General features: G+C 24.0%; 6 protein-coding genes across 6 annotated transcripts in view; 4 read left to right on the plus strand and 2 right to left on the minus strand.

The window, feature by feature from the left end:
• The window catches only part of rps23 (40S ribosomal protein S23), a gene marked incomplete at both ends in the record, with an annotated part of 982 nt that extends 606 nt beyond the window's left edge, over positions 1-376 (plus strand). Inside the window, 2 exons of the mRNA XM_640073.1 lie at positions 30-37; positions 128-376. Coding sequence (XP_645165.1) covers positions 30-37; positions 128-376 — 257 coding nt within the window. The remainder of the gene's footprint in view (positions 1-29; positions 38-127) is intronic.
• Positions 377-805: 429 nt separating this feature from the next.
• On the plus strand, positions 806-1,600 carry DDB_G0272128 (hypothetical protein; the record flags this gene model as incomplete). The annotated part of the gene is made up of 1 exon (XM_640074.1): positions 806-1,600. One exon carries the CDS (start codon positions 806-808, stop codon positions 1,598-1,600), a length of 795 nt encoding a protein of 264 aa, XP_645166.1.
• Positions 1,601-1,914: 314 nt separating this feature from the next.
• DDB_G0272126 (hypothetical protein) lies at positions 1,915-2,133 on the plus strand (the record flags this gene model as incomplete). The annotated part of the gene is made up of 1 exon (XM_640075.1): positions 1,915-2,133. One exon carries the CDS (start codon positions 1,915-1,917, stop codon positions 2,131-2,133), a length of 219 nt encoding a protein of 72 aa, XP_645167.1.
• Positions 2,134-2,597: 464 nt separating this feature from the next.
• kdelr (ER lumen protein retaining receptor) lies at positions 2,598-3,506 on the minus strand (the record flags this gene model as incomplete). The annotated part of the gene is made up of 3 exons (XM_640076.1): positions 2,598-2,885; positions 3,008-3,285; positions 3,416-3,506. 3 exons carry the CDS (start codon positions 3,504-3,506, stop codon positions 2,598-2,600), a joined length of 657 nt encoding a protein of 218 aa, XP_645168.1.
• Positions 3,507-3,841: 335 nt separating this feature from the next.
• prpf6 (TPR repeat-containing protein) lies at positions 3,842-7,029 on the plus strand (the record flags this gene model as incomplete). Its single annotated transcript, XM_640077.1, has 2 exons — positions 3,842-3,924; positions 4,068-7,029. The coding sequence occupies 2 exons, from the start codon at positions 3,842-3,844 to the stop codon at positions 7,027-7,029; spliced, it is 3,045 nt and encodes a 1,014-aa protein (XP_645169.1).
• A 62-nt stretch (positions 7,030-7,091) lies between these two features.
• On the minus strand, positions 7,092-13,154 carry DDB_G0272122 (hypothetical protein; the record flags this gene model as incomplete). The annotated part of the gene is made up of 1 exon (XM_640078.1): positions 7,092-13,154. One exon carries the CDS (start codon positions 13,152-13,154, stop codon positions 7,092-7,094), a length of 6,063 nt encoding a protein of 2,020 aa, XP_645170.1.
• Positions 13,155-13,939: the final 785 nt, after the last annotated feature.

The following is a 13,939-nucleotide window of genomic DNA, read 5'->3' on the forward strand; positions in this document are numbered from 1 at the left end:
TCTTTTTTTTATTATTTTTAAAAATACAGCCAAACAAGTAAGGATTTATTTTATTTAGGTTTAGGTTAAATTTTTTAATATATTTTTAGGGGTTTATACTAATTTTTAATTATCTATTTTATTACAGCCAAATTCTGCCATCCGTAAATGTGTCAGAGTTCAATTAAAAAAGAACGGTAAAAAGATCACTGCTTTCGTTCCAAACGATGGTTGTTTAAATTACATCCAAGAAAATGACAAAGTTTTAGTTGCTGGTCTCGGTCGTTCAGGTCACTCTGTCGGTGATATTCCAGGCGTCCGTTTCAAGGTTGTCAAAGTTTCATCCGTCTCCCTCATTGCCATCTACCGTGGTATCAAAGATAAACCAAACGTATAAATAAATATTGGGATAATAAATCTTTTTTAAAAAAAAAAGTAAATTCATTTTTTAAATATGGTCATTCATTTATATATTTATTTTTCCATCACTTTTTTTTAAAAAAATTAATATGTTTTTTTATTTTAAAAAATAAAAGAATTATTATAATAATAATACAAATAATTTTTAAACTTGAATATTTGAATTTTTTATTTATTTTAAATTCAATTTGCCAATTTTTTTAAAAAAAAAAAAAGAAAAAGAAAAAAAAAGTCTTTTTTTTTTTTATTTTTTTAAAATTAAATTAATAAACACCACCCCGAATACAAACAAATAATTTGTTTTTTTTATTTTATTTTTTTAAAATTTTATTTTTTTTTCATCCATATAAACATATAATATACATATATATTAAATTTTTAATAATAATAATAATAATAATAAATAATGAAAATTAATGGGAAAACATTTGTGGTGACAGGTGGAGCTTCAGGTTTAGGATTAGAGACAAGTAGACATCTTAGATCATTAGGAGCAAATATATTTATAATGGATATGAATGAAGAAAATGGTAGAAAAGTTGTTGAAGAATTAGGTAGTGATAAAACTATGTTTTCATCAGTTGATATAACATTGGAGGATTCTGTTAAATTATCATTAGAACATTGTTTAAAGAAATTTAAAGAAATTCATGGTGTTATAAATTGTGCAGGTGTTGCAGCTGCACAAAGGGTAATTAAAAGGGATGGTCAAGTTCATCCATTGGATTTATTCACTCGTGTAGTTATGGTTAATCTTATTGGTACTTTCAATGTAATTAGATTAGTTGCTGATATAATACATAACCAAAATCAACCATCATCAAAAGATGGTGGTGAAGAAGAGGAAGAGAAAGGTGTTTTCATTATGACTGCATCAGTTGCTGCATTCGAGGGTCAGGTAGGCCAATCTGCATATTCTGCAAGCAAAAGTGGTGTTGTTGGTATGACACTACCAATGGCTAGAGAATTTGCTACTTTAAAAATTAGAATCAATACAATTGCACCTGGAACATTCGAAACACCAATGGTGGAAATGTTACCTCAAGCTGCAATTAAATCAATCAATGAATCAATTCCTTTTCCATCTAGAATGGGTAAACCAAAAGAATTTGCTTTCTTATGTCAACATTTAATTGAAAATACTTATATAAATGGTGAAGTTATTAGATTAGATGGCGCACTTCGTTTATCAAAATTGTAAAAAATCAAAAATCAAAAATCAAAAAATCAAAAAAAAATCAAAAAAAAAAAAAATCAGAAATGAAAAAATCCAACAATCAATATTGATTGAAATAAAAATAGATTGGCCATAATACCATAATACCATAATACATAATACCAAAAGTTTAATTAATTTTTTTTTTTTTTTTTTTTTTTTCATTTTTAATTTTATTTTTTTTTATTTTTTTTTTTTTGATGTTGTGTTGTTTTTTTTTTTTTTATTTTTTTTTTTTTTATTTTTTTTAATTTTACCAGTAATAACCCTAATTTATAATAATAATAATAAAAAAAAAAATGACACCTTATTTGAAAATAATTAAATCATCATATACTCTTTTGTCATTTTTTTATTTTATTGCAAATACAATTATAAGGACAATTCAAAATGTTCCAACTTCACATAAAATTATATTAGTTTCATTATATTATTTAGTATTTTCATTATTTATTACAAGAATATTTTATGGATCACCTTTAAAAATTATTTCAACTTATATTTATGGTAAATTTTAAATAATAATAAAAATATTAATGAATAAAAATAAAAATAAAAATAAAAATAAAAATAAAAATAAAAATAAAAATAAAAAATAAATAAAGGATTTTAACCAAATTTTATTTAAACACTATTTTAGAGAAATTCGAGAGTGATCAAGTTTCAACACTTTCATTATTTTTTACTTTATTTGTTTCAGTTTTATTATTTTCAAGTTTTTCAACAATTGGGATATCTTGAATCCTCACAGAAAAAAATAAAAAAATAAAAAATGATAAAAAATAAATATTGTAAATAAATAAAATTAAATTTTGTATAAATAAGAAAATAAAATAATTCTTTTTTTTTTTTTTTTTTTTTTTTTTTTTTTTTCTTAAACTCTTTTTGAATTTCTTTAATTCATTTTTATTTTTATTTTTATTTATTATAATTTATTTATTATAATTTATTTTTGTTATTTATTTATTTAATAATTTATTACTTATTGTGGTAAGACTAATTTTTTACCATACATTCTGCTCTTTGCATAATAATAGAAAAAGTCGGCATATAGAATAGTTTGAAGTAAACCACTAAGCATTTCAATTTTACCACTCCAATTATAGAAAGTGATTCTATAAATCCAATTAAACAAATAAAATGCTCTATAACCACCTAATAAAACAATGTAGTTGGATGTTAATGCTTCAACTTCACCTGTTCTTTGTAAAAGTATTAATTGTGGTAAAATTGCTATTGATTCTAAATAAATTGAAAATGTCCAAAGAATCTATTTAAAAAATAAATAAATAAATAAAAAAAAAAAAAAAGATATTAATAAATGATTTTCTATTTTTATTTTTTTTTTTTTATTTTTTTATTTTTTATTTTTTTATTTTTATAAATAGTTACCTCTAAAAATGTACTATAAATACCAATTGTCGTTTTATCATATGTAATTAATGAAAGAATTGCACATGATGCAATTAAATAAACAATTTTAAAAGTATCATGATCTTTATCATAGGTGAATTTATACTTTCTTGCTATTAAATGTAATGTGTAATATGAAACTGCTATATATGTTATCTTCATAAATGTAATATAAAGTGAAACATAGTTGGTGAAAAGATCGAGATATCTTGCTGTGAATACAATTGTAAATAATATTTGTGATTTAAGTGAAACTCCTATAATTTTATAAAAAAAAAAAAATAAAAAAAAAAAAAAATAAAATAAAATAAAATAAAATTAATACCTTTTTATATACTTTTTTTTTATTATTATAATTATTATTATTATGTTAATTTTAAAATTTACCTGCACATGATTTATCATTCTTTATTTTGAAAAGTAAAATAAGCATACTACCTAAATGTAGCATATCGCCTAAAAAACTAAAAAGATTCATTTCTTGTTTTATATATATTATATTCCTTTTTTATAAAAAAAAAAAAAAAAGGGATTGTCGAAAATATATAAATAAAATTTTAATATAGACACGTGGATGATTTTTTTTTTTAATTTATGAATGATACCTTCAAAATGTTATTTAAAAATTTTATTTTTTTAAATTTTTTTTTTTTTTTTTTTTTTTTTTTTCAAAATTTTTTTTTTTTTTTTTTTTTTTTTTTTCGCCAAAATTATTTCTTTTTCTTCAATTAATAAAAACCAAAAAACAAAAAAAAAAAATCACAAATTATATATATATATATGTATATTTTCAACAAATAAAAACAAATATTTATGGCACATATATTGCAAAAAGATAAAAGGTTCTTTTTATATCAAGAACCTCCTCCTGGGTATATTGCTGGCTTTGGTAGAGGGTAAGTTTAAATTTATAATTATTATTTTTATTTATTTATTTTTTTTTTTTTATAAAAAAAAAAAACTAAACTAAAACATCTTTAATTTCAAAATTAGTAACAATGTCTTTTAAAAAATAAAATAATATATATAATTAAAATAGGGCAGTTGGTTTTACAACTAGATTAGATATTGGTACAGCAAGAAATTCAGATATTCCAGGATTTCCAGGTAGAGATGATAAATCAAAATTAACATCAAATACAGGTGGAGAAGATGAGGATGAAGATGAACAATCAAATAAAGGTGGTGGTGGTGGTGATAATGGTAGATTTGATGAATTTGAAGGTAGTTCAACTGATAAATTATTTGATTCAAATAAAGGTTATGATCAAGAAGATAAAGACGCAGATGCAATTTGGGATGCAATTGATAGTAAAATGGATTCACGTAGAAAAAAGAAACGTGAAGCAAATGAACAATTAAAAATTGAGAAACAACGTGAATCAAGACCAAAAATTCAACAACATTTACAAGATCTTAAACAGGATTTAGCAACAGTCTCTGAGGATCAATGGGCATCATTACCTGATGCTGGTGATTTATCAAGAAGAAATCAAAGAAAGAAAATGGAAATTTATACACCAGTACCAGATTCAGTATTGGAACGTGCTAAATCAGAGAATGAAACTTATTCAATTTTACAAACCAATAATGCAATGACAGCACCAGGTATTGGTTTAAGTGGTATTGATAATTCATCAGGTACATCAACAACAGATTTAACACAGGTTGGATCAGCTAGAAAGACAGTATTGGATTTAAAATTACATCAAGTATCTGATAATGTTTCAGGAAAGACATGTGTGGATCCAAAAGGTTATTTAACCGATTTACGTAGTAAACGTATTGCATCAGACGCAGAGGTTGGCGATATAAAGAAGGCACGTTTATTATTTAAATCTGCAACTACATCCAATCCAAAACATTCACCAAGTTGGATTGCCGCTGCAAAATTAGAGGTATTGGCTGGTAAAATAGTGGATGCTCGTAAAATCATTGCACAAGCATGTAAAGAATGTCCAACCAGTGAAGAGGTTTGGATAGAGAATGCAAATTTACAAACACCCGACAATGCAAAGATAGTTTTAGCACAAGCTGTACGTGTGATACCACATTCGGTAAAGATATGGTTATACGCTGCAAATTTGGAGAAACAATTGAAAATGAAAAAACGTGTATTACGTCGTGCACTTGAATTCATACCAACTTCTGTCAAACTTTGGAAAGAGGCAGTCGAATTGGAGGAACCTGAAGATGCTCGTATTCTATTGGGTCGTGCAGTTGAATGTGTTCCTGATAATATTGACCTTTGGTTAGCATTGGCAAATTTAGAAACCTATGAAAAAGCACGTGAAGTTTTAAATAAGGCTCGTCAAGCATTACCTTCCTCATCAGAGATTTGGATTTCCGCTGCACAATTGGAAGAATCACAAGGTAAAAATGATAATGTAAATAAGATTATAAAGAAAGCAATTAAATCACTTTGTTCTGGTGTTATGAATGTAATGAATCGTGATAAATGGATAGCCGAAGCAGAGAAATCTGAAAAGAATCAATACTATGTCACTTGCCAAGCAATCATCTATGAAACCATTGGTATGGGTATTGAAGATGATGATAGAAAGAGAATTTGGGTAATTGATGCTGAAGAATGTTTATCAAGAGGTTCAATTAAAACCGCAAATGCAATCTATGCTCATATTCTATCAATTTTCCCAACAAAGAAATCGGTTTGGTTAAAAGTTGCTCAATTAGAGAAACAACATGGTACCAAGGAAACTTTGGATCAAACTTTAGAGAAAGCAACACAAAAATGTCCACAATATGAAAACCTTTGGTTAATGTATGCCAAAGAGAAATGGATCTCTGGTGATGTAGCAAAAGCAAGAGAAATTTTAGCACAAGCATTTAAATTTAATCCTGGTAGTGAAAATATTTGGGTTGCAGCCGTAAAGATTGAAAGTGAAATGAATGAATTAAGAGCAGCAAGAAACCTATTAAAGAAAGCAAGAGAAATAGCAGGTACTGAAAGAATTTGGATGAAATCTGCTTTATTAGAACGTGAATTAGGTGGTGATCAAAAACTTGAATTATCTTTAATTGAACAAGGTTTACAAAAATATCCAAATAGTTTTAAATTATGGTTAATGAAAGCACAATTAGAAGAACGTCAAGCTATAGCAAATCATCAAAATAATCAAAATAATCAAAATAATCAAAATAATCAAAATAATCAAAATAATCAAAATAATAATTTACAACAAATTTCATTAACATCAATTGAAATAATTCGTCAAACATATAAAAATGCAACAGTTAAATGTCCAAATAATGGTTCAGTTTGGATAGAAGCAAGTAGATTTGAAAAACGTAATCAAAATTTTAATCGTGCTAGAGCATTGTTAGAACAAGCAAAATTAAAGAATCCAACAGATGATGATATATTTTTAGAGTTTGTTAGATTTGAAGATTCATTAGGTAATAGAAAACAAGCAGCAACTATATTGGCATTGGGAATTCAAGCATCACCAAAATCTGGTAAACTTTGGGCTGAATTAATTGCAATGGAACCAAGACATTCTCAACGTAATAAATGTGTTGATGCTTTGAATCGTTGTAATAATGATCCATATGTATTCACTCAAGTCTCTAAAATCTTTTGGATGGATGGTAAATTGGATAAAGCTAAACAATGGTATCAACGTGTCACTACAACTTTTCCAGAATTTGGTGATGGTTGGGCTTATTATTATGCTTTTATTTTAAAATTTGAACCAGAAAATAAAGATCAAATCTTAAAGAAATGTGTTGAAGCTGAACCAAATTTAGGTGAACACTGGATTAAAGTTTCAAAACAAGTTGGTAATTCTCGTTTAAAAACTGATCAAATTTTAAAATTAGTTTCTTTTAATTTATCAAAATCTTTATTACAACAACAACAACAACAACAACAACAACAGCAGCAACAACAACAACAACAACAACAACAACAACAACAACAACAAAATAATAATCAACAAAAAACAACAACAACAACTACAACAACTACTTTACAACATTAATTTTTTTATTTTTATTTATTTATTTATTTTTTTTTTTTTTTCTTTAATAAATAAAATTTATTTTAATTTGTAAAAACTATTTTAGGTAATTCTAGTGGTAAAATATTAATTATATTTTGTTTAAAATAATCTAAATTTGGAACTTCTAATGTTGTTAAAGTTTTAGGTATTGAACCAATTATTAATGGTTGTTTTAAATTTTCAATTTTAAGATATTTAATAGTTGAGGGAATTGTATTTGGATGAATTATATGATTATAATTTTGATGAATATGTAATGATGTTACACTTGGTGGAAATGTTTCATTTTCTATTAATGGATAAGTTATAGAATGAATGTGAACTTTTTCAATACCATTTGTAATTATACCTTTGGTTAATGGGTAGTTATAAGAATTATGAAATTCTATACAAGTTAATTGCTCTGGAATTGATTCAATTAATAATGGTTCTTTAATATTATAAACATGTAAATAACCAACAGTACTAGGAATAATACCTTTGGTTATCGATTGATTGAATCCGTTACCTAGGGTTAATGAAATTACACCTGATGGTATTGATCCAATTGAAAGTTGACTTTTAATATCATAAAGGTATAAATTTTTGACAGTTTCAGGAATTAAACCACTTGTTAAATTTTGATTAAAACCATTTGCTAATTTTAGTATCCTTACACTTGATGGTATTGAACCAGCTAAAATCGGGGTTTTAATATCATTTAAAACTAATAAAGTTACACTATTTGGTATAATTCCACTAAGAAGAGATGATGAGAAGTTTTCCTCTAAATATAGAGTTTCAACCGAACTTGGAATTGAATTTGGTTTTAGTTGATACATTGTTGAACCAATATGAAGTGAGACAATAGTTTTAGGTATTACACCCTTTACTAAATCTTGATCAATATTTTTTAAATATAAACGTCTTGTTTGATCTGGAATTTGAAAATAATATAAATCAACTTGAGAATCGAGTAATAAATTTTGAGGATTAAAATCTGGAATTTCGCAATCATTAAAACATCTTAAAAATATCTCATTATTAAATCTAACCTCGTCTGGTTTATAAAATGATTTTAAATCTGTTGTTTCCTTTGATTCTAAATTAATGTTTCTCTTTGGAAATAAATAATTATCAATTTTGTTTTTAAATGATTGAATGGTTTGATGTCTATGATTAAAACTAGTTGGTGACCATAAAAATAAAGAGTCTTTAAAATTATATTTTTCCATAAAGTCTTTAATTAAATTTCTATTAACCGGTGAAATTGTTATATATGAAGAGTTTGAAGCACCACAAACTAAAAGAATACGCTCCAACTTTGATTTAACTATTGAAGTATTTGTATATATTAAATTTAATGGAAGTGTTAAAGAGGCAATACTCTTTGGATTATCTAAATCATAGATTACGAAAATATAGTTTGAAATATTAAAAAGATTATGATTTCCAATATTTTGATCACCTCTTGTCCAAATTTCAACATCTTTACTAACAAATCCTCTTAAAGGACTATCGTTATTATTACTATTATTATTATTATTAATATTGTTGTTGTTTGGTGTTTCACTTGTAATTACATAGTCATTATTTGAACGAAAATGTGAAAAGTATGGATTATCTGGTGTGCCAATTAAATTAATTTTTATTCTTGCTAATTGAGCTTTTAATAAATTATTTCTTGGATCATGAATAGGATCAGCACCATTAACGGATGGAGGTACTTTCAATACTTTTAAAGATCTAGCTTCACCCAATAAATCCACTAAACCATCACAACCTTCTAATAGAATAGTATGAGCAACAGGAAGATTAAAATAAAGACATTTTAATTTTTTAATTGAACGAGCAAGCAATACCTCTAAATTATTAAAATGTAAAAATAATTCAGAACTTTGTAAATTTGAACCAGAAATATCTAAACGTACCAAGTTTGAAAATTTTTTAATATTATCTAATACACTTAGATTTGAAATTGAGTTTTCAAAAATACAACGAGTAACATTTCCCATTATCACATAAAACTCTTTAAGTGCTTTACAATTAATTGCACTGATTGTTGATAAATTGTTTGCTTCTATTCTAACATTTGTTAAATTTATACAATTATCAATTTTAAAACGTTTTAAAGATGGAAATTTTAAAAAAATAAAACCTGCATAATCATATGTTAAAGTTTTAATACCAAGACATTCTGATAGATCTAATACTACCAATGTATCCAATTTAAAAGTTAATAATTCATTTCTCGTCACTATAGAATTCACCAATGATATCGAAGCTATTTCTTTATTCTTTAAAATTTCAAATAATGATTTTTGTCTTGTTTCACTAAAATCTTTGAAATTGGTTTCTCTTAAAAATGTTGCAAATTGATTAATTTCAATTTTAAATTGAGAACTACTATTTTTTTCAAACTCTTCAAAAAAGTGATGAATATTTTGAAATTTCATTTTACAAAAATCATCCAATTCTTCCAATGCTTTTCTTGGTCCAAAATTACCACTCCAAAGAGCATTTTGAATTTCATTAGAATCTGGTAAATCTCTAGATTCTAATAAAATTTTAGATTTATTTTTTGTTGTTCCTGTATCTTCTCCAACTTTAAGATTAAAATATTTTCTATATTTTCCAACTAATGATAAATCTGAATTAAATAATAAATCTCTATATCTATTTGCAATCATTGGTTCTAATTCTTCTAATAATTCAAAGTGTGTAATTTTTTTAAAATTATTATTATTATTATTATTATTTTCTTGATCAGGACTATTATTTTCTTTATCTTTAATTTCATTAGTTTGTGAGGTAATTATTTGTTGTAAACGTGTTAATTTACTAAACATTTGTTTGATCATACCTTTACTAAAAGATATACCAATAATTGTAATTCTTTGACTTAATAATAATTTTTCATTTGATTTAAAGTGATCTATTGAAGCATCATGTTGATCAATTAAATTTGTTACCCAATCTCTACAAACTTTATAGATATCCATATTTTTAATAGCATCAATAACATCTTGATGTATTGGTTGTTTCATTTGTTCAAATAAATATAAAGCAGATTCAGTTTGATATGATACCTTACTTAATAAATTAAATGGACCACTTACCTTTGCCACAGAAGGCATAAAACATTGTTCATTATCAATTGAATATAGTTTATATTTATATTTATTTATTGAATTGGTAGTATCTTCACTATGATTCGAATCATCAATAACTTGAGAGATAATAAAATTACCTAAATTACCATCTGCATTATTTACCAACATACTTGTTACTAATTGTTTTGATATATTTGATTGATCTAATTTATTTAATAGTTCTTGACTTTCTTTATCACTAAAAGAATCTGGGTTATCTATAACATCAGCTAAAGTTATACCTTCCACTTGTTGAATTAATAAAACTGGTGTTCCACCATTTATCGAAGCCAATTCGCAATAGGGTGAACAAAAACCAAATAATGCTTCAGATAATCTAATTACGGAAAGTTCAGTTCCTGGGAATTGTGGCTCAAATTTGAAATAGATACCATTACCAAATACATCATTAATAAAGGTTACAGATCTTCCACCATGTTTATTTCTTCTAATTGGTTGATTAGTTTCACTATCGAATAAAATATTCCAAAATTCTTTTGAAACTATTCTTTTCTCACCAATTACTGGTGAAATTAATCTCTTTTTAAAATCTTCATCATCATTATCATCCAATCCAACAATTGGTAATAATTTGTTCAAAGTTATTGCCCAAGATATTTTTGGATTTTGTTGAAATAATAATTTTAAATAAGGTCTAAAATCATATCTTTCATCGTCGGTCAATTGTTGACAATAATAATTTGAAATTAAAACTTGATCTGAATTTTTACCCGCACCTAAATCAATTAACAATTTAAAAAGTTCAAATTGTTTATTTAATACCACTAAATCTAAAATGGTTTTACCATCTTCAACTAAATTAATATCAAATCCAAATGATTTAATTAATAATAAAATATATTTTGAAACTTGATCAGTTTTCTTCTTTTCTTCACTATTACTATTACTAATACAATCAAAATCAATTAAAAGTGAATGTAAAATTGATTTTTCATTTGTAGAGATAATTTCTTGATTAGAATAATTAATAAACTTAATAAATTTATTAATTAATTCTTCACTTGCAAAACCTCTAAATAATGAAATTAAAACTAATTTCTTTGAATCAAAAAATGATTTATGAATTTTATAGAATGGTGTATTATCTGTACTACTTTTAATAAAGTTAGGGTTGACTTCAAATAATGGAGAGCTCATTTCATTTTTAAAATAATTAAATACCATTTCTAACCATTGAATTAAATGAAGATTATTTGATTGAAAATCTTTAAATTCTGCTTTTGCAATGATATATCTAATGATTTTATCAAATGAAACATCTGATTTATCAAGTGGATTCGATTGTTCTTTAAGGTATTGATTAATTTGATCTTTTAATAACTTTTTTTCAGCTTCAGTACCATGTCTAAATAATAATTGATTTAAATTTAAATTACCATGAAAAATATCTCTTGCTTGATCTTTAACATTTGTATGACCGAAATGTTTTGAAAAGAAATTATAATAATAATAAGCAAATGGATGAACTTGTTTAAATAAATCTTGATGAGTAATCTCTTCAGATATTGAAAGTTGTTGAATTAAAATTTTAAATCTGTCAATCATATTACTAATGAAACGAATTGAAATAGTCCATGGAATTTCCATATCTTCTCTAAAATTCGCTATTCTTGATTCAGCTTCTAAAGTTTTTGAAAATAAAGTTTCATAAATTTCATTATTCTCTTTTAAACTATTAATCCAATTTAAAATGAAAACAAATGGATTATGTTTAATAAATTGGTTTCTAATTATAGAATTTACACTTTTTAACATTAATGGCTCAATCGTGAATAAAATATTCTTAACACCAATTTGCAAATCATTATTTTTGATTTCAATTTCATCAGATTGTAAACAATTATCATTATCAATACCAATTATTCTTTTTGTACCTTTTTCAATTATGTAATTATCATCCTTTGCATCTGTTGACATTATTAAAAAGTTTGACAGAACATGAGCACTAAAACTTTCTTCATCCAATGGTAGTGAACCAATCTTTTTATTAAAATTTTCAATAACATCAGTAAAAGAATCACCATCAACCTTTAAAGAAGATTGAATGAATAATGATTGATTTCTCTCTTTTAAACATTTTTTAATGGTTTCTTTTAAAGTTGGATTATTTTCAAATACAGCTCCAATGGAATTACTTAAATTATTCTCTTGCACCTGTTTTGAAAATTCTTTTTTCTCATTACTAGATTCGATTGGTAAGAAAGGTAATCTTGATAAATATAGTAATTTCGTTGGTGTAACCAATGAGTAGTCTAAATCTGGATAAAGTTGTTTATAGAATTGGAATATTGAATGTTCTTTAGCTGGTCTCAGTAAAGTATTTCCGTTGTCAACTTTGAAATACATTTCATCATATCTTGAGACATAACTCGTTCCAAATTCATTATCTTTCACATAAGATAACGTATCAGGATCATACGATGAAATTTGGTATGCCGATTTCAATGAATTCAAATTTCTATATCTTAAATTACCATCACTTTCATAACTATCAATTAATACTAATGGATTTTCTTCATATAAATTTGAATCTTTTTTTTTAGCTAGTTCAACTAAATTTTTTGAATAAATTTCTAATTGTTCAATGTAACCATTTAATAACATTTTTAAATCTTCTTTAATTCTTAATTGATTTTCATCATCATGATCACCATAATCATCATCATTTTTTTCATCCAATTTTAATAAAACTTGTGATACCTTATTAATATTCAAAATTAATGAATTAAATAAAGGATGTTCAATTGATGGTGATTTCGTAAATTCATTATATTTAATTGCTTTATCCATTACTTTTACAAACTTTTCTGGTGATAAAACTAATCCTTTGACCATGTTTATTAATTTATCATCCTTTAATTTTGATAAATAAATTTCAATTTCCTTGTGATAGGCTATTGTTGTTATCTTTTTTAGATTTTCTAATAAAAGATTTTCTTTTTCATTCTTCATTTTTTCACTTTAGTAATATGAAAAAGATTTTTAAAAATATTTTAAAAAAATAAAACAAAATAAAATAAAAAAAAAAAAAAAAAAAAAAAAATCAAAACCGGCGAGGAATTTTAAGTGTTTTTTATATTATTTTAGGTTTTAAAATTAAATTAGGCACTTGTTTTTTTTTTTTCTTTTTTTTTTTTATTAATTGTCACTACTAAAATTTATTTATCTTTAATTAATTAATTAATTATTATTATTATTATTATTATTATTATTATTATTATTTTTTAAAACCATTAAAAAAAGATTTAAAGTGGAAATATTTTTTTTTTTTTTTTTTTTTTTTAAAAAAATTTTGAGTTTTTATAATAAAATCTTAAAAAAAATTTTTTCAAAAAAAAAAAAATCTTTTTTTCCTTTTTTTTTTTTTTTTAAAAAATATTTTAAAATGAACTTCCTATTTAATTACTATAAATAGAAAAAAAAAAATTAATTTAAAAAATGGATGTAATCATCCTTTCTGTTTACATTTTTTTATTATTTTTTTTTTTATTTTTTTTTTTTTATTTTTTTTTAATACCAAATCTTGGTTATTTAACCTTATCTATTTTTAGTTTTAAAATTATTTATAGTTTTTTTTAAAATATATGTCAAAAAAAATAAATAAATAAAATAAACTATCAATTTTAATATAAAAAAACATTTACAATCAAATTTTTTTTTTTTTCCTTGTACTCAATTTTGGCCTCATGTTGGAAAAAAAAAAGCAACACAAACTAGTGATACTTGTCCAATGGAGG

The sequence above is a fragment of the Dictyostelium discoideum genome, assembly GCF_000004695.1.
Source record: "Dictyostelium discoideum AX4 chromosome 2 chromosome, whole genome shotgun sequence".
NCBI classification, from domain to species: Eukaryota; Evosea; class Eumycetozoa; order Dictyosteliales; family Dictyosteliaceae; genus Dictyostelium; species Dictyostelium discoideum.